This window comes from Macrotis lagotis, chromosome 2 (genome assembly GCF_037893015.1).
Source record: "Macrotis lagotis isolate mMagLag1 chromosome 2, bilby.v1.9.chrom.fasta, whole genome shotgun sequence".
NCBI classification, from domain to species: Eukaryota; Metazoa; Chordata; class Mammalia; order Peramelemorphia; family Peramelidae; genus Macrotis; species Macrotis lagotis.
Window position 1 is genome coordinate 254,779,909 of NC_133659.1, and position 21,019 is coordinate 254,800,927.

At 40.1% G+C, this 21,019-nt stretch overlaps 1 protein-coding gene and 1 long non-coding RNA gene across 2 annotated transcripts; one reads left to right on the forward strand and one right to left on the reverse strand.

The window, feature by feature from the left end:
• Positions 1 to 424: 424 nt before the first annotated feature.
• LOC141514774 (keratin, type II cytoskeletal 1b-like) lies at positions 425 to 13,180 on the forward strand. Its single transcript, XM_074225858.1, has 9 exons — positions 425 to 1,069; positions 4,546 to 4,760; positions 6,395 to 6,455; positions 7,246 to 7,341; positions 8,520 to 8,687; positions 9,105 to 9,230; positions 10,300 to 10,520; positions 11,301 to 11,335; positions 11,556 to 13,180. The coding sequence occupies exons 1-9, from the start codon at positions 539 to 541 to the stop codon at positions 11,876 to 11,878; spliced, it is 1,776 nt and encodes a 591-aa protein (XP_074081959.1). The 5' UTR covers positions 425 to 538; the 3' UTR covers positions 11,879 to 13,180.
• A 378-nt stretch (positions 13,181 to 13,558) lies between these two features.
• On the reverse strand, positions 13,559 to 19,092 carry LOC141514775 (uncharacterized). Its single transcript, XR_012476115.1, has 2 exons — positions 18,767 to 19,092; positions 13,559 to 17,739 (listed from the first exon to the last, which is right to left on the reverse strand). It is a non-coding gene; the product is annotated as an uncharacterized LOC141514775 (long non-coding RNA).
• Between the last annotated feature and the right edge of the window lie 1,927 nt (positions 19,093 to 21,019).

Sequence of the window (21,019 nt, forward strand, 5' to 3'; positions counted from 1 at the left end):
AAGACAGCAGAGGGAACCTACCAAAAATCTTGGGGAGGGGGGATTTTTTTTGCCAGAAGTTGCCAACCAACCCCAGCCCTATTTATCAGTACTCTCAAAACTTGCCCCAGATTTCAGGTAAGACCTCCAAACAAATGACTCTCTTAGGGAGTTGTTTGGGAAAAAATGATCTAATGTTTTTTGGGGAAATGATAGAAGAGTTTTCGGCCACCAGATCCTGGTATATCATTTCAGTTGAATCTCTAAACAGGTAAAGAGAGATGAAAGATAAATGAGCAAGTTTGGGAAGTCTGTCTGCAATGGAGTTTTTGCAACTCCTAGGTATTAGTTTTGAACCAGACTCATTATTGACAGGTAAACTAAATATTATTCCACTCCCAAGGGTTGAAGAATGGACCCAGCCCAATTGCATATATAAGGGGCAGTGCCAGTTTTCTTGTCAAAGGAGTTGTGTCTCCTTCCAGTTCTGATCTCCTCCTCTTCCTTCCTGATAGGGCCTCTTCTCCTTCTACCTGTCTCTCTGGATGCTTGAGAAACAATGAGCCGGCAGTTTAGTTCTAGATCTGCCTTTGGCCTGGGGAGCAGGAATGTTTACAGTACCAGTTCCTCTGGGGCCTTTGGTGGCAGATGTCAGGCTGGTGGGTCTGTGTGCGGAATAGGTGGGAGGAGTGGGAGTGGTGGTGGTGGTGGTGGTTTGGGGGGATACAGTCGGCTTAGGGGCAGTTACACTAGCCAAAGTCTCTATAATCTGAGTGGCAGCAGAAGTATCTCCAGTAACCCGGTAGGGGCTGGAACAAGTGGTTTAAGGCAGAGCAGAGGAGGAAGAGCTTTTGGAGGTGGTGGTGGTGGTAGACGAGGCTTTGGAAGCAGGAGTTTTGGGGGTGGTGGCTTTGGCCTTGGGGGTTTTGGTCCTGCTTGTCCCCCAGGTGGTATTCGTGAGGTGACCATTAATCAGAGCCTCCTTCAGCCTCTTGCTGTGGGTGTGGACCCCGAGTTTCAAAAGGTGAAAAGTCAAGAGCGTGAGCAGATCAAAGTTCTCAACAACAAATTTGCTTCTTTCATTGACAAGGTGAGTGACTTACTGCTTCTGGGAGTGATAGAGGGAGGTCCCAACTCCTGGGACTTGCCTGGCTGACTGGGGCAAGGTACTCCTCAGTGAAGATGTCTGCTTGTTATCTCCCCCCATTAGATTGTGAGCTCCTTAAGGGCAGGGATTGTCTTTTGTCTTTCTTTGTATCTTTAGTGCTTAGGATAATACAAGACATGTGACTAACTGAATAACCATCAAGCCTAGTCTGACAATAGATTATAGCATCCTATATTCAGAGCCAGAATGAACTTTAGAAGTCACAGAGTGCAGCTTGCCCATTTTATAGATTAGGAAACTGAGACCAGGAGAGGTTGAAGGTTTGCTCAATGTCACAGAACTAGTAAGTGTCTGAGGTATCTTTCTGGTAGGAAACCAGATCTGTCAGGAAACCAAGATCAGGATCAACTACACCAGATTTTGTGACCTGGGGGAAGCAACTCCATGCTGTAAAGCCTCTAATACTCCTCTAGGAGATGCTTTAACTTTGTTCCCCCCACCCCTCCCCATTCCCTTGGGAAGGAAAGGGCTTATTCATTGAGAACAATAGGGTCATCTCATCCCTCCCCCTCACTTTTCTTCTCTTTAAAATAGAACCTTGGACAGCTCCCCAGAAAATTTTTTTTTTTAACCTGGGATCCAAATATAATTATTTCCCTTTGTAATCTAATATATTTTATTTTATGTATTTAAAAACATTATCCTGAATAGTCCAGAGCACAACCAAGTTTAAGGACTTCTGTTATAAAGACTGTGATGATCTGTCAGGAAAAAGGATCTGGTTTCCTACCCACTTTCTTTTTTAAAAAATTTGATTTATTTAAGGAAATGGGGTTAAGTGACTTGCCCAAGGTCACACAGCTAGGCAATTTATTAAGTGTCTGAGGCCAAATTTGAACTCAAGTACTCCTGACTCCAGGGCCGGTGCTTTATCCACTGTGCCACCTAGCTGCCCCTCCTATCCACTTTCCTGCAAGGTTGGGAAGCTCTGATGGAGAAGATGGTTGACCTAGCAAGTGTCTCTGGCTAAATATAAGAGTTATTGTACACTTTATGAGTCTTCCTGTGTCTCCCCCTTCAGCTCTTTGAGGGCCAACAATATGGAATCTCATAGAAAGAAAGGGGGAAACATCTCTTTTTTCCTTCACCCTCCTCTTCCTCTAAGACTACCTACTATAATCCCATTTTGTGTGTGGCTCTAGAAGAGAAATTGTTAAGTGATTGGCAGTCTAGCAATCACAAAAGACCCATCCCTTTCTCTGCCTTTCCACTTTGTGAACTGGGACACAACATAGGTGGTTGTTGCACCACTCCTGGGAGGATTCCCAGAAGGTGGAGATGACTTTATTTTCTTCCTCCTGGCTATGGGGCAGTGAAGAAGCAGAGGTCTAGAAAGGTTCAATCACATCCCAGAGAAGTTCAGCCACTTTTCATATAGTATGACAGTGCTAGAGTCTAAACTGAGAACTAAACTCTGTATATTAACCATGCCTATAAATGTGCACATATAACTATTTCAGCAGCAGAATTTTAGAGGGAAATTGGAAAAGAGGAGAGCAGACACTGGGAACAGGACAGAGCAATTGGGGGAGGACATAGGAGTACATGGAAAGGAGAAGTCTGTTGGAAGTTTCCTTCTTGGTTTGAGTTCCCACTGGTGAAGAAGTTCTACTATTTCTTCTTCTCCTCCTCCTCCTCCTCCATCAAATTTACTCATTTCATAGGTGATAAAATTGTAGACAGAGAACAGGTTAGCACTACTTTGTGAAAATGTTTTGTAATCTATGTTCCATTTGATATTGGCCAAAATAATCTTTTTTTAAAGAAAGATATAAATTCCCTATTACTTATCATCTGCTTAATTCTTACCTATTCCACAAACATTTATTGAGTATTGTGTACAAGACTTTGTACTTAGTAGTGGACTTTCTAGGATGAAATAAACTGTATGATTCTTTATATCCATCTCTCCACACTTTTCACAGTGCTAAACATGTTGTAGAAGCACAGCAACTCTTCTGTTGATCAGATCAACTCTCCCTATGCATTTGTAAGAAGGCTGGGCATAGAATGCCATAAAATGGAACTACATTAAAATCTCTGCTATTTACAAGTCATGTGATGTTTGGAAAGTCCTTTAACTCATCTTGGTTCCATTTTCCTTCTTAATAAAAAGATGGATGGTTAGATTTATGATCCTGAAGTTCCCTTATCAGCTTTGACATTCTTCCTATGAGTAACTGCAGGATAAAAATAGGTTGTTGAGAACTGAAATTTCTCACGGAGTATCTTTGTGAACAGTCTCCCATTAAACAGATCATTCTGACACCACCCTTGGAAACCTCTTGCTCAATCCCTTTTCAAACTGAAATAAACAAGAAAGGAATCATGGGAGATTTTCCTTTATGGAATTTTTTGCTATCTCCAAACAATATTCGGTAAAACTCTATCCTTTCAAATACAAGGGACTGAGATTTAGGGGCTTCCTGGACTCTCTGAGTCTAGAAGTATTATAGAGTTTTGCTTGAGATGGGTGCCACCATTGTCACCTTCAATAACAAAGGGTTTGCTACTAGCCCTACTCCTTTTGAAGGGCAGCTTAGTAGTGCAGTGGATAGAGTACTGGCCTTGGAGTCAGGAGGATCAGAGTTCGAATCAGACCTCAGACAACTTACACTAACTAGCAGTGTGACCCTGGGCAAGTCACTTAATCCTGATAGCCTCGAATCCAGAGCCATTTCTAGTCATCCTGAGTCATATCTGGTCACTGGATCCAGATGCTCTGGAGGAGAAAGTGAAGCTGGTGACTTAACATAGTACCTCCTCACTCAAATCCAATTCATGTACTTGTCATGGCATCATCCCCTGATGTCATGGTCTTCGTTTAGAATCGATGACAAACATTATTACTCATTTTGGAGGATATGACTTGATGCTCGAAGGGAGAGGAAATGAGGATTGGGAAGAGTCTAGGAGAATGTGGAGAGGTGGATGGATACATTCTGAACCCTGCTTGGATAGGGAAGCAGTCATTTGCTGACCTAGGGAACTAAACATGAGTTAGTAGGGGCTGGAGATAGCTTAAAATACAGAGTTGAAGGGAAATAGGAGAGCTTAATGAGTAGCTAGGGAGAACAGATATTATGAACAGTTCCTATACTCAATAATAAGAATAATTTCTCACATTTCTTTATTTACTGAATACTTTCCCCATAAAAAGCTATCAAGTATTATATTCTTTTTATAGAGAGGAAACCAGTGAATAAAAGAATGAATGAAAAATCATTTATTAAATGTTTCTTTTGGGTCAGATATTTTGTTAAGCACCTGGGATACAGATAGAAAATGAGACAGTCCCTATCTTAGTAAGCTTTTGGAATGCATTTCAGGGGTTCTGCTGTAGGGCCAATTGGCAAGGCACAGAAAACTCCAGTACTATAGTTCTTTTGCCATTTTAGGTGCGATTCTTGGAGCAACAGAACCAGGTATTGCAGACAAAATGGGACCTGCTGCAGCAGGTGAAGACCTCCACCCAAAGCAATAACCTGGATCCCCTCTTTGAGACCTATATCAGCGGCTTGAGAAGGCAGTTGGAGAATCTGACAGGGGAGCGCATGCACCAAGACTCTGAGATAAAAAACATGCAAGACTTAGTAGAAGACTTCAAGGCCAAGTGAGCTTGGAAACCCAGGGTGGTAAGAGGTGGGGTATGGGACATGTTAGGAAAACCTGTCAGAGCAAGGAGGGAAATTTGGTTTTGGGGAAATACTAGTTGCATTATCTGTAGGTCACCTCCCCTTTATGAGGCTTTGTTCTCACCTATAGAATGATGATAATCTTTTCTGTCGAACCTATCCTCAGGACAGTTTTGAGGTTGCAATAAAATAATCTACATAAAAAACTTCATAACCCAAATAATACTCTGAAACCCTATCATGTCATGGAGGTTACCCCACATTATCAATTCAAGGACACTACAAGCAGAGGCAGCTAGGTGGAGCAATGGATAGAACATCCATCCTGGAGTCAGCAGAACTTGGGTTCAAATTTGACCTCAGACACATAAAAATTATTTAGCTGTGTGACCTTGGGCAAGTCACATAACTTCATTGCCTTACCAAAAAAAAACCCCTCTAAAAAATAAAACAAGTAGACTGCAAGCTCTATCAACTGCTTCCAAGTTAGAATGAATTCATGTCACATTAGAGGAGCAACCAGAGAGCCCTCCACCAGTTTGACTTCAACAAGATGAATTTTCCAGGCAGAATACCACAGAGACCATTTACTTGAGGATAGAAGGGTTTTTGATGTGCATTGACTGAAAGAGTTCCCTCACTCATCTTGGGAGGCAGAAAGACCTGAATTTAAATCCTGCCTCAGTCTATTAATAGCTGTGTGATCATAGAGAAAGTCACTTAGCTTCTCTCAGTCTCAGTTTCTTCAGTTGTAAAATGGGAATGATAATAGCACCTCAGGGTTGTTGTGAAGAACAAATGAGATAACATCTGTAAATAACCTTGTTAATTTTAAAGTACAACATAAATATTAGCTATTATTTTTTAAGAGCTATGATAAAAACAACCCAGTAATGCCTATGCATGATTTAATTATCAAGTGTTAATCTCATATTAACTTTCCTCTGTAACTTACTCCAATTTTGAACTACCTTTCATGGTGTGTTCTTAGGAAGCTTATCCTAACGAATGTCCCTAGAATCAGATAATACAACTATAAATATGTCATAGTGGTAATGAGTACATTGGAGTGTTTTATAATTACCCAATTATATAATAATAATAATAATAGTAAGTGAACACTTTCCAAGAGTATAATTGACATTTTTTAGATTAACATATTAGATTAACAGCATGATATAGTGGAAAGAATGCCAGACTTAAATGGATGATGGAGAAAAGAAGTATTTAATAAGTGCCTTCTATATGCCATATACTCAGTTAAAATATACTGAGAAGTGGTGTCTAGAGAGGGGAGACTTGGTATGGACAGGTCCAGGGATGGTGAGTGGAACCTTAATTTCCACTCTCAATTGTAATATTTATTTGGTTATATCTTCCAGAATAAGAGTGACTTGCCTAAGGTCACATAACTAATAAATGTTTGAGGCTGGATTTGAACTCTGATCTCCCTGACCTCTAGTTTTAGTCTAGAATGCCACCTAGCAGCCTCAGTCTGGGGATGATGTTCAATCCCATGGGCAAACATTTATCTGACTGTTGTATTTGAAGGGGATACCTCAAGGATCCATGGTTTGCCCATATATGTTTTTTTGCACCTCTATCTTTGCAGGTATGAGGAAGAAATCAGTAGGAGGACCAATGCTGAGAATGATTTTGTCGTTCTGAAGAAGGTGGGTGGCTAGAGAGGGCTAAGATGCCACTTGGAGAGAGACTGGAAGGTAGAGCCAAGAGTGAGAGTTGTGGATATGAAAAATAAAGTCATAGGATTTTGAGTGGTAAGGGACCTTTCATTTGGTATGAATCCCTCCCCACCCTCAGTACATGAGGAAATTGAGGCCCAGAGAATTAATTTTCTCAAGGCCACAGTGGTAGTTTAGAATATAGATGTTCTGACTCTAAATCTAGGGAAAACTATATTTCAAGAAACAGAAGGGAACACACTCTTAGATTCTGATTTGTGTGGTCCTGGTCCTGAGTGATGCCGGATTCTTGGAGTTGGGAAAATGAACAAGTTGGCTCTGAAGTATCTCTGCTATCCAAATAACATCAACTCCTTAGATGAGAAAAGTTGAATCTTTGTTCATTCTGAAGGTGGGACATATAAGAGATTGTTTTAAATCTCTTAATTCTTATTTCCTAAGAGCTACATTAAAATCACTAATAATCCTTTTGATTATGCAGATCTGGGGAGGGTGGTGACTATCCAGGTAACAGAGAATTAGGCTGAACTTAGTAGTACAGTTGCAAAGACTTCACCTTTTTCCTTCCCAAGGCCAGATCTTGGGTCAAAGCTATTTGCAAGCAGTCACACTGACAGATTTGAAACTTCATTTCTTTTTTTGTAGATCTTATTCCTATGTTCAGGTTCAAATCCAAAATTAGGAAGTCAAGAGATCTGAATAATCCACTGTTTGCTCATCAACATTATTGAGGTCAAAATATGTCTAATCTTTTGTTCAGGATGTAGACGCTGCCTATATGAACAGAACTGAACTGCAGTCTAAGGTGGACACGCTGAGTAAGGAAATGGATTTCTTGAGGTTCCTGTTTGAAGAGGTAAGGTCTTTGTCCATAGAAAATTAACTTTTCCTCTTATCAAAAATTATGATTGTGGTGTGATTCTCAGGGGGAAAGAGTCTCAGTCCTTGGGTCTTTGGGAATGCCCCTGGATTTATTCCATAATACACAAACTCAGAGGAAACTTTCTGAGTGTTAAGATGGATATCGGTATTGGGGTGGTGTTTTTACTTTTTTCTAGAAGTCTTTAAATATCTCAACAAGGATCTAAATCTTGGATATATTAGGAGTTGTTACCTGCTAGTCACTGAACTTCATTTCAGTCAACAAATATGTATATGTATAAAGATATAATATATAATTTAAATATCACTAGCATTTCTAACTTCTCCTATCATAAAATCACTCCCCAGCAAGAAAAAAATCAAGAAACATTTATTAAGTATCTGCTAATGTAAATATAAAGATCAGGCAGCTATACAAAGTAATATATGATGGTGCTCTCTTCTCAAAGAGTTCATATTCTATTAGGGCAGAAAAATATGTATACATGTAACTGTAATGCATGGGAGAATGAAAGAAGTAAAGGAGGGATATGGACAAAGGACTCTGAGAAACTGAAATAGGGAGAGAGGTAACCTCTGAGTTGAGCCTTGAAGGAAAGGATAGTTTCGAACAAATTAAATATGGGGAAAGGCATGATCAAAAGTAAAAGAATATAAGAAGACTAAATGAAAACAGGAGATGAAGGGTAGTCCAGTTTGACTGAAACACAAATATGGTAAAGGAAAGAGGCATAAGACTCTAAAGGTAGGTTGCAGACAGATTATTCAGGGCACGGAGTGCCAAGATCAAGAGTTTATACTTTATTTGGTAGGTAATAGAGAGATGCCTCCCTACTTTTATGTAGATCTTTGTCTCTGTTGTTGAGGTAGTGATTAATTAGAAACAAGTGGCAACATAATTCCTGCCCTCTAGGAACTCCCAGTCTGCTGGGGGGTGGGGGAGGAAGGGCACACACTTAGGGTATAGACAGAGAAAATAGAGCTATAGGTAAGTAGCAAAATGAAACTCTATAAAAGATTTATGTACTTGTTGGGATGGGGGGGGAGCTTCCTGGAGAAGTATGGAGAATGTCATTGGAGGGAAGATGGAAGTAAAAGTAGAATACATAGTGAGCAGCATCTGCTCTCTCACTCCCCCCCTCTCTCTCACAGGAGTTGGACCAGATGATGCAGACTACTACCACTGACACTAACGTCATCCTCTCCATGGATAACAACCGTAGTCTGGATTTAGATAGCATTATTCAGGAGGTCCAAGAACAATATGAACTTATTTTCCAAAAGAGCAAGAATGAGACTGAGGCTAGGTACCAGGATAAGGTGAGTGACCTTATAGCCCAAAGCCTATCTGTATCTTGGTTCAAGGGTCAAAGTGAAAACAGTTCTTTCAAATGCCCCATTAGAGGAGTGAGTAATAAGCATTGGTACAAATTTAAGGGGAAGGTCACATGGAAGAATGGTTGGTAAAAAGACACAGAGGTGGAAAAGGTTAGGTGAAGGTGAGGAAGAGGGATCCAATTTGCCTGATTAGAGCAGAGTCTGAGTCAAGGACTTATGGGATATAAAAATATTTAGGTCAACCATTTTAAAGACTGGGGACAAGTCTCAGTTGAAGGCAATCTTAGATAGGGCATTTGGCTGGTTGTCCCTTTGGAAGATTGTCTTTGATTCTCAAATTTAGGCTTAGGGCACCCAAGGTGAGCTGTCATTGAGTATGATGTGGTCTCTGGCCCATAGTACAAGGAGCTCCAAATTACAGCTGGCAGACATGATGATGACCTGAAGAACATCAAGATGGAGATTTCAGAGCTCAACAGGACTATCCAGAGGCTAAAATCAGAGATTGGAAATATAAAGAAACAGGTAGGATGAGTTTTCAGCTTTAGTTTACAAAATGGTCCATTCCTTCCTCCCTTCCTCCAACAAGATTTCAGAATCAAATGTTTTCATTCTTCTATTATCCTTTTCCAAGATACCCCATTCCTGTCTACTCCAGGACAATGGACCTGACTCCAAAACAAGAGTTGAGATGAATTAGGTCTTGCTCTCCAGGATAGAATTTCATGACTCTTCCTTTTAACAGATTGATGAGTAGTATTTTTTAAGGGTGTGTGATACCACCAAGGAAGTAACTATGGACACCTTGTAAGCAGAAGAGAGTGTATCCAAATACACAAAGGCACTACATGAAGCAATTAATTTCTAATTTTTTTTTCTATGGAGGAGATGGAACACAGAGAATCCTAAATAGTGAATCTCAAAATATACCTATTTCTATTGGATTTGGGGTTGTGGTTTTGCCTTCATGCATAAACATGAGAGATTTAATGAGAGACAGCTAATACCTCTTTAGATAAAAGACAAAATCACTTGAGGAGGTACTGACTGGGTTGATAAGAATTAGAAAGTCAGTAGAGAGCTTTACATCTCTTAATGTCTCCTACTTCTCTTTATTTACTCTCTCTTCCCACCAACTTTGCCCTCTAAGATGGAAGTGGACAGTTTTGGGAGCATATAAAAACAGAGCTGTCCCTTTCTTCTTGAATACTAAAGATTTCACATATATGGAAGGAGGATGGTAATAAAACATTTGGACATCAAAAGCATCCTCTAAATCTGTTGAGCTGCAGGGGAGGGAGTAGGTGCAAAAATGTAATGACTAGCTAGAAGAAGAGAACCTGTATAAATTATCTTTACCTACATATTTACTGAATCTAAAGCCACTCTCTAAGTCTTTACTCCAACTCACCCCCAGCCACTGAACAATTTTGGACACATCAGTCATGTTTGTGGGCCTTAGTTTCATAGTCTATAAAATTATTCTATTAGGTTCGTGATCTCCAAAGTCCCTTTAATGCTAAGAATCTTGGTTTCTGTGAATGATGCATGGGGCTACATCATTGGCTCCCTTCCTGATTATACTCTGACACAGAATGGCCAAGTGCATTCACTCATTTCGGATGCTGAGGAGAGAGGGGAACAAGCTCTCCAAGATGCCAAAGAGAAATTGCAAGATATGGAAGAAGGTCTCCAGCAGAGCAAGGAAGAGATGGCCCGCCTTCTGCGAGACTACCAGGAGCTGCTGAGCACCAAGCTGTCCTTGGATGTTGAGATTGCCACCTATAAGAAGCTATTGGAGGGAGAAGAGATCAGGTGGGCATGGGTCAGCCAGAAACTTGTCTCAGTGAACTGAGTGTACTCTTGGGAGGTCAGCTTCTCCATTTAGATGAGGTTCTTTCTAGTGTCTTATTATCCCTGAAGGATGGCAGTGACAACCTCTCTCAAACTCTCTAGTGTTCTCTAATAAGAAATTCCTCCTTGGGTTTAAAATTCCTGTTTTAGGTATGAATATATTCTCCAGGGATAATGAAAAACAGCATTCTGAACTAAGTTTTCTTGGATGGGGATGGGGGTAGGGTTATACACTGTACAATTAAAGTTTAACTATAAAGTTTCCCTATAAAGAGGAAAGAGCACTGGATTGGGTAATGAGAACTGAATTCTATTTGTTCTTCCACCATTAACTATGTACAAATTATTTCCCTGCCTTACTTTTTTCCATCTATAAAGATAAAATTTTGGACTAAATGATGTCTAAATTCCCTTAAATCTCATGATTCCATCCTGACTCTGATTTTTTGAGTCATTGTCTTATTTCTTTGTTAAGAAGCTACATCATGGGACTAGGAAAACCCCTGGGCTTTGATGCTTCTTTCCACATTTAATAGCTGTGTGATCCTGGGCAACCTGCCTAATCATTCCAAACCTCAGTTTCTCTTTCTATAAAACAGGGGTAATAATGACCTCTAATAGAGTGTCATGGGGATCAAATATGTCAGGTACTTTATAAAACTTCAAGCACCATATATTTGTGAGCTACTTTTATTTCAGGTTTTGTGGACCAAACTGATTTAGCTTTGTTTTGTTTTTCAGGATGTCAGGCGAATTTCAGAACCCTGTTAGCATCTGTAAGTAGCAATGTTTGTGTGTGTGTGTGTGTGTGTGTGTGTGTGTGTGTGTGTGTGTGTGTGTGTGTGTAGGACTTAAGGATTGTATGCAGCAAATATACCTCCATGAAAGATGCTACTGGTGATTGAGCAGTGTGAGAAGAGGGTCACCAACACATGAAGTGGCATCTCTGTGTAGACCAACTGTAAGAAGCCTTTTGGCCTGGTCTTTCCCTTGCAGCCGTGCAGAGCAGTAAAATCACCATCGGAGCCGGCGGCGGTGGCGGAGGCAGTGGGAGCTATGGAGGAGGCGGCAGCTATGGAGGAGGAGGCGGCAGCTATGGAAGCAGCTCGGCCCGAGGCTCCGGAACCTTCAGCAGCGGAGGGAGCTATGGGGGAAGCAGGGGTGGCGGCGGAGGGTCTCGAGGAGGTGGTGGAGGAGTTTATGGGGGGCGTGGGGGATATGACGAAAGCACCAGAAGCAGGAAAAGTGGGGCCAGTTCCTCCAGAGTGCAGATCATCCGAACCTCTACCAACACCTCCAGCAGACATGTCATCGAGTAGTGTAACAAAGGCCATTCATTGTCTGTCTACGATTTTCCCGTTTACTGTTGCCAGTTTCTCATCTCACCTACCCTTCAAATCTTTCCCCAGCCCCTCTCATTAGCATCTTCTTGATTAGCCCCAACAATTTTATATGTCAATGGTATGGGATATTGGTAAAATTAAGCTGCTGGGTGGAGGTGGGCTTGGGTGGAGGAGAGAAGTTAGAGGAGCAATATATGGTTGATCCCAAACAACAGAGAATTCAGAGAAAGACAGACACACACATACAAATTCTCAGACATGTGTCAGTCTGCCCTATCTTTCCATTTGAGCCCTTCCATTGAAATCTAGAGCCTAGTTTTGTGATGGATAAAAGGAGGCTTCATGCAATCCCCAATGCAGTTAATTGAGAGAAGACTGTATGTACGAAGTGTCTCAGCTCCAGAGGTTGAAATCCTTTGTGACTCTTTCAATTCCTTGGTCTATGGTTTGTATAACAACATGATTCATAGTACAGGTATGAACATTTACTTCAGGGGAGTTATTTGCAAGACTGGAGAAGGCAGTATCTGTCATTTCCAGCGTGCTTGAATTGTAATTAATTAACTTCTCACTCATGCTGAGGACCGGAGACTCTTCTACCCATATTAAAGGTTGAAAATGATCTACGTGATCCTGAGGCTTATTTGGGGGTAGGCAATAATATTTCCTAGGGGGAAGGATCCCAGGGACCATTGGTAATGGGTCTTTCTTCCACAAGGAAGAAATTCCGTTGTGAATAGGAGGGATAGATATGGGAAGAAAGAGAATAACAGATACTTGTCATTGAGTCCTATTTCTGCCTTGCCCTCATGTCATATCCCCATAGACATCCCCAATCTCCATATATGCCACTAGAAGTTTTGTCTATGTTGCTGTTATTTTGAAACCACACAGCCTTTTAGCTGTCTTTCCTTTTGCCTCTCCTGCCTGCTCCAGAGTTCTCTAAATAAGGGATATTTGTATGCCTATGTGGGGGGGGGGGGTCTCAGATGAGATTCTTGAAACAGTCTAAGGGATTCTGGGGATTGGGGGTACTGACTTTGAAATACGGAATATAGTTTAGTTACCAAGACATGAATTTACCTTCACTTTCTTTCTTATTGTGATATAATACCTCTTCTTTCTTCCTGAACCCCACTCCTGGCTTTGAACTCCCTTCATTGCTACTGATAGGCACAACAGTAGTGTACTGCCATTGGATCCATTTTGTTGTTCAGGCTTGGTCGTTGAAGCATTGATATTTTGGGTGCTTTTCCAATAAACTGTTCTGTGTATCAATCTGTTTGGTAACAAGAAAATCCTGCTTTTCCAATTCCCCAATGCATGCTGGGTTTTTCATCTCTGAGTACCTCTTTTTGGTCTGAAACACTTACAGGCATGATCCCCATTACTTTCCCTTGCATAGCATTGCAGCTCTGGCTACCATAATCCAAAGGTGGGAGGGATATAATTAGTCTTCACTTTTGGGTAACTCCTAGCCTGATATCAGAGATGGAGCATGTTTTAAGGGAATGCCCCACACATGTAAAGTCACTGCTCTGGATAGAACTCTTAGATTTTAGTTCAGGATGGGGGAGCATGTTAGGGAAGACTAGCTGAAGGAGGGATCTAAAGTAGAGAATGGAAAAATAGCAAGGACAGAAACGTTAGAGAAAAGTGGGAAAGGTATAATAGGTGGGAGAATGAATAATAGAAAGGCTAGGTAGTATTTGAGGGTGAAATATAGGTGAGGGATGGGGAGCTGTTTATTTTTAATTTTTTGTGGGAAAAAGGGTAGTATCTGAGTTGAAGAGTCAGTGAGTGAAGAGTGAGGAGGTTGGTGGGTGGAGACAATGGAGTCTGATAAATAGATAACAATCAGTTTTCCAGAAAAAAAATATGAAAGAAACATTTTTAAGTTTAATCTGCATCATTTAATCTCCATCACTTAAGTCTAGACAATTGACAAAAAAATAAATCAAGCCCTGAATTTTAGCATTTGCTATTTGGAGATACAATCCTTTCACTGAAAATCATCTAGAGCTGGCTCAAACTGGCTCCAGGATTAAGGGACTTTTAAACTCATGTTCCTAAAGAAGTAATTTATCAGGAAGGGAGAGGCTGGTAGTAGGGAAAGCCCTTTTATTCTCTATTCCATAGCTACTATTTTGGCCCACACTGTATTTCTTTGCAGTCACATGAAAGACATAATCTACGTTTTTTCCCCAGAGAAAAAAATACAGATAGAATACTGAAGCCACCCCAAACAGAAACAAAATTGATATTGATAAGATATTTTATTCCCAGACACACCTCATCATACTTTCAACTACCCAGCCTCCCTGAGAAACTGTCTAGAATCATCTGACTCAGCAGCAGGCCTGTGGGAGGATCTGAAAATAGAACTGATGGGCAGGAGTGAAGGGAATGAATAGGAGTATGAGTGAGTTTGGGTTAGAGCAGAGAGGAATATTATGTTCTTTTGGGAGAAAGTAGGACCCAGAGGATTTACTAAGTCATGTAGCAAACCAGAGTTAAGGCTGGAAATTTCTTTTGTACTAAATTCAATCAAGAAATGGAATGAAGATCTAGATAAGAACTGCATTACAACCAAATATCTCCAAATTAGTAATTAAAATAGTTTCCCTCAGATTAGCATTTTCTGTATTTCAAAGGGCATGCTTATCTAAATAAGGGATATTTGTATTCCCTGGGGGGGGGGGAGTGTAAGGGATTCTGGGGATTGGGGGTACAGACTTTGAAATACGGAATATAGTTTAGTTACCAAGACATGGATTTACCTTCACTTTCTTTCTTATTGTGATATAATACCTCTTCTTTCTTCCTGAACCCCACTCCCGGCTTTGAACTCCCTTCATTGCTACTGATAGGCACAACAGTAGTGTACTGCCACTGGCTCCATTTTGTTGTTTGAGGCTTGGTCTTTGAAGCATTGACATTTTGGGTGCTTTTCCAATAAACTGTTCTGTGTATCAATCTGTTTGGTAACAAGAAAATCCTACTTAGAACCCTGTGAAGCGAGTGTAATAGATTATGGAATTATAAACAGAGCTCAAAGGGATCTTAGAGACCATATTTTTTTTTTTAGGTTTTTGCTAGGCAATGGGGTTAAGTGGCTTGCCTAAGGCCACACAGCTAGGTAGTTATTAAATGTCTGAGACCGGATTTGAACCCAGGTACTCCTGACTCCAGGGCTGGTACTCTATCCAGTGCACCACCTAGCTGACCCTAGAGACCATATTTAATCCAACTGGCTCATTTTACAGATGGAAAATTGAGGCACAGAGAAAATTAAATGATTAACTGCTATATGTCATAATTATTTTAAATAGGATTTGAACTTGGGCACTCTGACTTCAAATTATTTTGAATCATTATTATTATTATTATTATTACTTTCCTCACTCTACCACATTGTATCATATTCATTTTACATCAAGGAAACAGACTGGGGGAGATCAGTTGGTGGAACTGGAACTAGGACTCTTTTTTTAAAAATACCTAATTTCAGAACATTTTTCATTATATAATAATGAAAAATATTTTCAATCTCTACATAATGTACTCCACTCTGCACTTCTTGGCTCCAACTTCATACTCCAGGGTATGTTAGCAAAATCTGGCTAGGGTGGGGCCAGGAGGGGTTGGAGGAAGAGACAACCAATCAATGTCCAAACCATTGGCAATCTCAAATCATAGACTGGGCAGGAGGAGGAGAAACTGAGCAAACAAGAAAAGGGAGTGCCTGGATAGAGAGAAGGATAGGAGAGGGAGAAAGGGAGAATAAATAGTGGTATGAGGGCAGAGAGTCAGCAGCAGACCCTTTTATGCCCTCACTTTTTTAGTCAACTTTTGAGGTGCCTCCCTCTCTGTCCAATAGCATTCTAAATATGGTGGAGAAGAGGGGGAGAATTCCTGCAGTTTTCCCCACAGCAAATGTCTTCAGGTATGCTACAGTTCCTGTTTCAGTGTTTAGAGTTTGAGGGACAGATGGAAATGAAACAGATTTGGGAAAATCTTGGCTAAAATCACAAAGAATGTTCCATATCTGATTCTACTATGGAGTAGAAAGTCCAGTGGAAGGAATATTAAGAACTGAGTTGGGTGAAGTGAAGATGAAAGAATTAGGAGAGATGGAAACAGTACAGCATAAGTTGAAAAAACACTAGAGTTAAATGATGAAGGGATTAAAAAATTTAGAGCTGAAAAGGAATTTAGAAATTATACAGTTCATCCCATTAATTTTTACAGATGAGGAGACTGAAGCACAGATAAGTTATATGATTTGTCTAAGCTAAAAACAGGATTTGAGCAATGTTTTACAATTCCAAATCATGTGTAAAGTTTCATTACTACTGGGTTAAAATCTTGACTGTAAACTCATTGCATATTGGTTTTGGTCTTAACCTCTTTGGGTCTCAGTCCCTTCTGTAAAATGAGGGGCAATCCAGATCACATTTAAGGTTTCCTCCAGGGTTACATTCAATGATCCCATAATCAGTGGAAGGAGTTTCAGAATAGAAATTATGCATAGAAAGCTGGACAAAAAAGAGACATTATACTGCCCGAGAAAAGTTTGAAGAAGGTGATTTTTTGATGCTGGCTATAGGATTGCTGGGTAAAAAGACAGATTATTCAGAAGGCATTGCCATCACCCGTTATGAGATAATCAATATCCCTCCTGACTTCAGTGGTGACCTTGGAATGCTTTGAGAGAAGGAAGATATTCCAAGGGAAATGAAGAAATACTCCTGTTGGACCTTGGAGAAATCCCCATTGAAATCTTCCATCCCTTATAAACCAATATAGTGCTGCAAGAGAGAGCACCAGGAGGCCAAGTCTCATAATTCATATGGGAGGTAGACAGTGCCCAGGGCAGTGTGAGTCCCAGGGCACAGCTTGCCAACTGCACCTCCCTGTCAGGCTGTTCTTGGGGAGGGGCACTCTGGGAATCTGCTTTGAATTCTATTAGCTTCCCAACTGAGAAAGTTTCTATCTTCAGAGGTGATTTCTTAGAGGGAGGAGTCCTTGTCAATTTGGTATACATCCAATTTCATCCAACCTCATCCAATATGTTTACTTCCTTGTCTGGAACATTTCTAAATAGAAGGAAGAGTATCTAAAAATTTATTTCACTATAAGCACATGTAACCATTTGGTCCTGGATCTGGTCTTAAAGTCACCAAGATAGGTGCTAAGGCAAAGCAGCTCCCATGATTATGGTCAGGCTGGCTGCTCTCCACTATTATCAACTTCTTAATTTGAGGAGCAAATAATCAGATACAAGTTCATGTCAATGGCCATGGCCCCAGGTATCTGGACTCTGAATCATCAAAATAATTAAGTCTTTCTTGACCTGTTTTTTCTTTCTTTTTTATTATTACTTTATTTATATCATTCTTTTTTTTTTTTTGCTTGCTTGCTTTTTGTTTTTTGCAAGGCAATGGGGGCTAAGTGACTTGCCTCAGGTCACAGGGCTAGGGAAGTATTATGTGTCTGGGATCAGATTTGAAATCAGGTACTTCTTACTCCAGGACTGGTGTTCTATCCACCATGCCACCTAGCTGACTTGATTTTAATCCTAGGAAGGAACTTCTAAAAAAGAGTCATTGAATCCATGACACAGATTCCATGCACCCTTTCCCTTAAAATATCTTGAGTTAGTTACTGCCCAGGGCTCCAAGGCTTCCAGGGAATTCATTCCATAGTCCTTCATTCTTTGGTCCTAATAGTCTACAATAGCCTTACTTATGGAGAGAAGAGTTTGGCTCAAGTGGATCCTGTCTACCTCTGGCTCTAATTTGCATTTGCTTCATGATGGTCCAATAAGTGGAATCCTGTGAATAGAAAAGTTATTTCTTTACTTTCAAATTCTAAGGTCAAACCAACCCAACTCATTTTATTTTTTTCATCAATTCTCCTTTCCAGAACTTCCATCGTATGTATGAATTTTCTTGGGTCCTCCCAATATTATAGCTCACAGTTCTCTTCAATTGGGGAGCCTATTCTTTAGAAGTTTCTTTATCCTTTCCTATCTCTCATGAAAGCATCAAGTACTAGATGCATAAGAATAATAATTGACAACTGATTTTAACTTTAACTTTAACCAAAAAACTCTAAGCTAAATCCCAAGAGGAAACAAATCAGATTCAGATAGTAAACCTAAAAATCTGTAGACATTTAGATGGTGCAATGGACAGATCAGTGATCTTGGAGTCAGGAAGACCTGAGTTCAAATATCACTTTAGACACTTTGATAACCTTGGGTAAATCACTTGACCACTATTTTAACCTCAGTTTCCTGCTTTGTAAAATAGGGGATTCAGTGAATTCTAAAATCCTCCTCTAAACCCATAATCCAATGTTCTAAATAAATTGTCCTACTTTTTGTTTCCCACAGTTGGCATCTTAGCACTCACCTTTGTGCCTAAATTGGATTGTTCTGCTCACCTCTGCCTCTTAGAATCTTTAACTTCCTTCAAAATTCAGTGTCATTTTCTATTTGAAGTCTTTTTTGACCTCCCTATTTGTTAGTGTTTCATCATCTACTTGTATCTGTTTACATGTAGGTATTCTTCCATAAAATATAAGTTTCTTGAAGGTAGGGGTTGTTTTTAATTTTTTATCTTTACATCTTCAGTATCTAGTGTAGTGCCTTTATGTAATGGATATTCCCTAAGTGCTGACTGAATTGAATTGCATCCTAACCCCAACCCATAATACCCTTAACTAATAACCAAAATAACCCTAACACTGATAACTCGGACTCTAATCCTAAGGTGATGATTATTCTAAATTTGGTAATTCTAACCTTGATTTGATCTAAACCTTGTAATCATGAAGCTGAAACTCCACAAGACTTACAAGATTTCTCTTCCGTCTTTCACCATTCCTTCTGCTGATTCACAAAGCACATCTCTCTCCACCAAAGTTGAGGTATCTTATCTTGGTGAATGGTTGTCTCAATGTAAGCTATCTTTCAATCCCTAAATCAGTGAAGAACTTTCTTAAGGCGAGAGAGGTTCCCCATTTCTGCATTTCTTTCTTGATTCTGTTTGTCTCTGTCTGTGAATCTCTTTGTTTTCTTGATTCTGTCTGTCTCTGTGAATCTCTTTGTTTGACTCTGTCTCTCTCCTATTTCATCTTCATTAGTCTCTTGGATCTTCTTTTCTCTCTGCATTCCTGGTGAATGTTCCCCCCAGTTCTCTGTCTCTGTTCTGATATCCCTTTCTCTTACAGAAATCTTAGCTCCTCCTCCTCTAGTTGTCATCTTTCAACATCGTTCCCCAGGCTGGCCCTCCCTGTCATTGTTTTTGACTCCCCTCTACTCCACCCAAATGTCATTTCTCCCTGATCCTTGTTTGTTACCTTCTCCCAACCCTGAGGCTGGGCCCCATTGGGTTGAGGTAGCCTGCCAGTGCATGTTTCTCACCCCATCTTTTTCCTCAACCTCTTCCTTCAAAATATCTCTCAAACCATCACCACACCCACTTATGCCCATTCCCAAAGTCTCCATTTGTTGCATCCCATTCAACAATGCCCCTGTACTGAATGACAAGCCCTGGAGACTGGAGGTAGAAGTTTGTCCACTCTCAAGGTTCTGTCAGTTTGTCAGTCAGTACTGATTGAGAACTCATTGCAAGCACTGTATTAGACACTCTTGGTGGTGGTAGCGGCAATAGTGGTGATTACAGTGACAAAATGAACATAATTTATGTTTTTATTTAGACATCCTTTATTTCAGAGATGTGAACAAGGCTCAATCAATGAAAATTACAGGAAGTTAGTACTCATCAGAATTGCTCACAGTGTCATAGACTTGCCAGCTCAAAGAGTTGGACACAATTAGTGAAAGAACATAATCAAGAGACCTAAGTGATAATTTCAGCTCTACCATTAACTCACATGTGAGATTGCATCTCTTTGGGTCTTTGTTTCTACATCTGTAAATGGATGGAGTTTGACAACATGACATCTAAAGCCCCTTCTAATTCTGGCTTCTTTGAGTCTATAAATCTGCAATCAGTCTAATGTGTATAAAGATCTTCCTTACACTAAGATGTCATCTCTCTCCCTAGTACTTCCATCTGTTGGTCCTGTAATTGAGCGTTACAGTGGAGTAGATTGCCACACGAGAAGGTGCTTGAGCACAAACCAGATGAGAGTTTGTTAGGGATGTTTGAAGTAGAAAATCTGAACCTTATATTTAAGTTACTTATGATTTAGTCAGGGAGCATAAATTGAACACACACAGGAAAATAGCTCCATATATCCCAAGTACAAATACATCTAGCCCTATCTGTTTAAAGAAGGACTACAAAATAAAATGCAGAATTAAGCTAGTAATTGGGCAGTCATAAGTCAAGGAAAAAGTAAGAAATAATGGATATAGATTGGTCAAGAGAATCTATTCAAAACCAAGGAGAGGAGGGAGAAAATTATGGATGAAGATAAAGAGAGGAGACATGAGCAGTAGATGAGGCTGGCAAGTCTGCATGAAGGGTTTTTGTTCAGGGAAAATGAGGAATAAATGGGTGAGGTGAATGGAGGGTGATATTGTTTGGGGAGCCTTGAAAGTCTAATCAGGCTGAAGAGATGGCTACCTAGTTTTAGTTAGGACATTGCTGAGATCTGGAAGTGGAAGTGAGATTTGGGGAATCTGTATAGGGCAGTACTAAAAGAAGAAAAGCATTAAAAAGGTTTATGTTAGGAAGGCATTCTAAAAGAGAAGATTGTGGAATAAGATTTATGGACATGATTCTGAGCTTCATCTTGAGCAGCAGTAGGCCATGAAGGAGATAATCCTCTCAGCCTTGTTCAGGCTAAATAGTAGAACAATTATCCCATAGGACCTAAAAATCATTGAGTGCAATATATAATTTAGATCAAATTGCTTGCCTTCCCAAGAAGAAGAGAGGGGAGAGAGGGAGAGAGAGAATCTGGAACTCAATTTTTTAAAAAAAATATATGTTGAAAATTGTTTTTAGATGTAATAGGGGAAAAATAAAATATTAAACAGAAAAAAAACTAATCATTGAGTTCACAAGAAAGCATAAGAACATTAGTTCAGAGCTAGAAAATATCTTGGAGATCATTTAGTCCAAACCCCTCATTTTA

Excerpts from the sequence above, each read along its gene's own strand:
- LOC141514774 (XM_074225858.1), top strand. The coding sequence starts at position 539 with ATGAGCCGGCAGTTTAGTTCTAGATCTGCCTTTGGCCTGGGGAGCAGG. Across the intron at positions 10,521-11,300 it reads TTGGAGGGAGAAGAGATCAG|GATGTCAGGCGAATTTCAGA; the intron begins GTGGGCATGGGT and ends TTTGTTTTTCAG. Across the intron at positions 11,336-11,555 it reads TCAGAACCCTGTTAGCATCT|CCGTGCAGAGCAGTAAAATC; the intron begins GTAAGTAGCAAT and ends TTTCCCTTGCAG.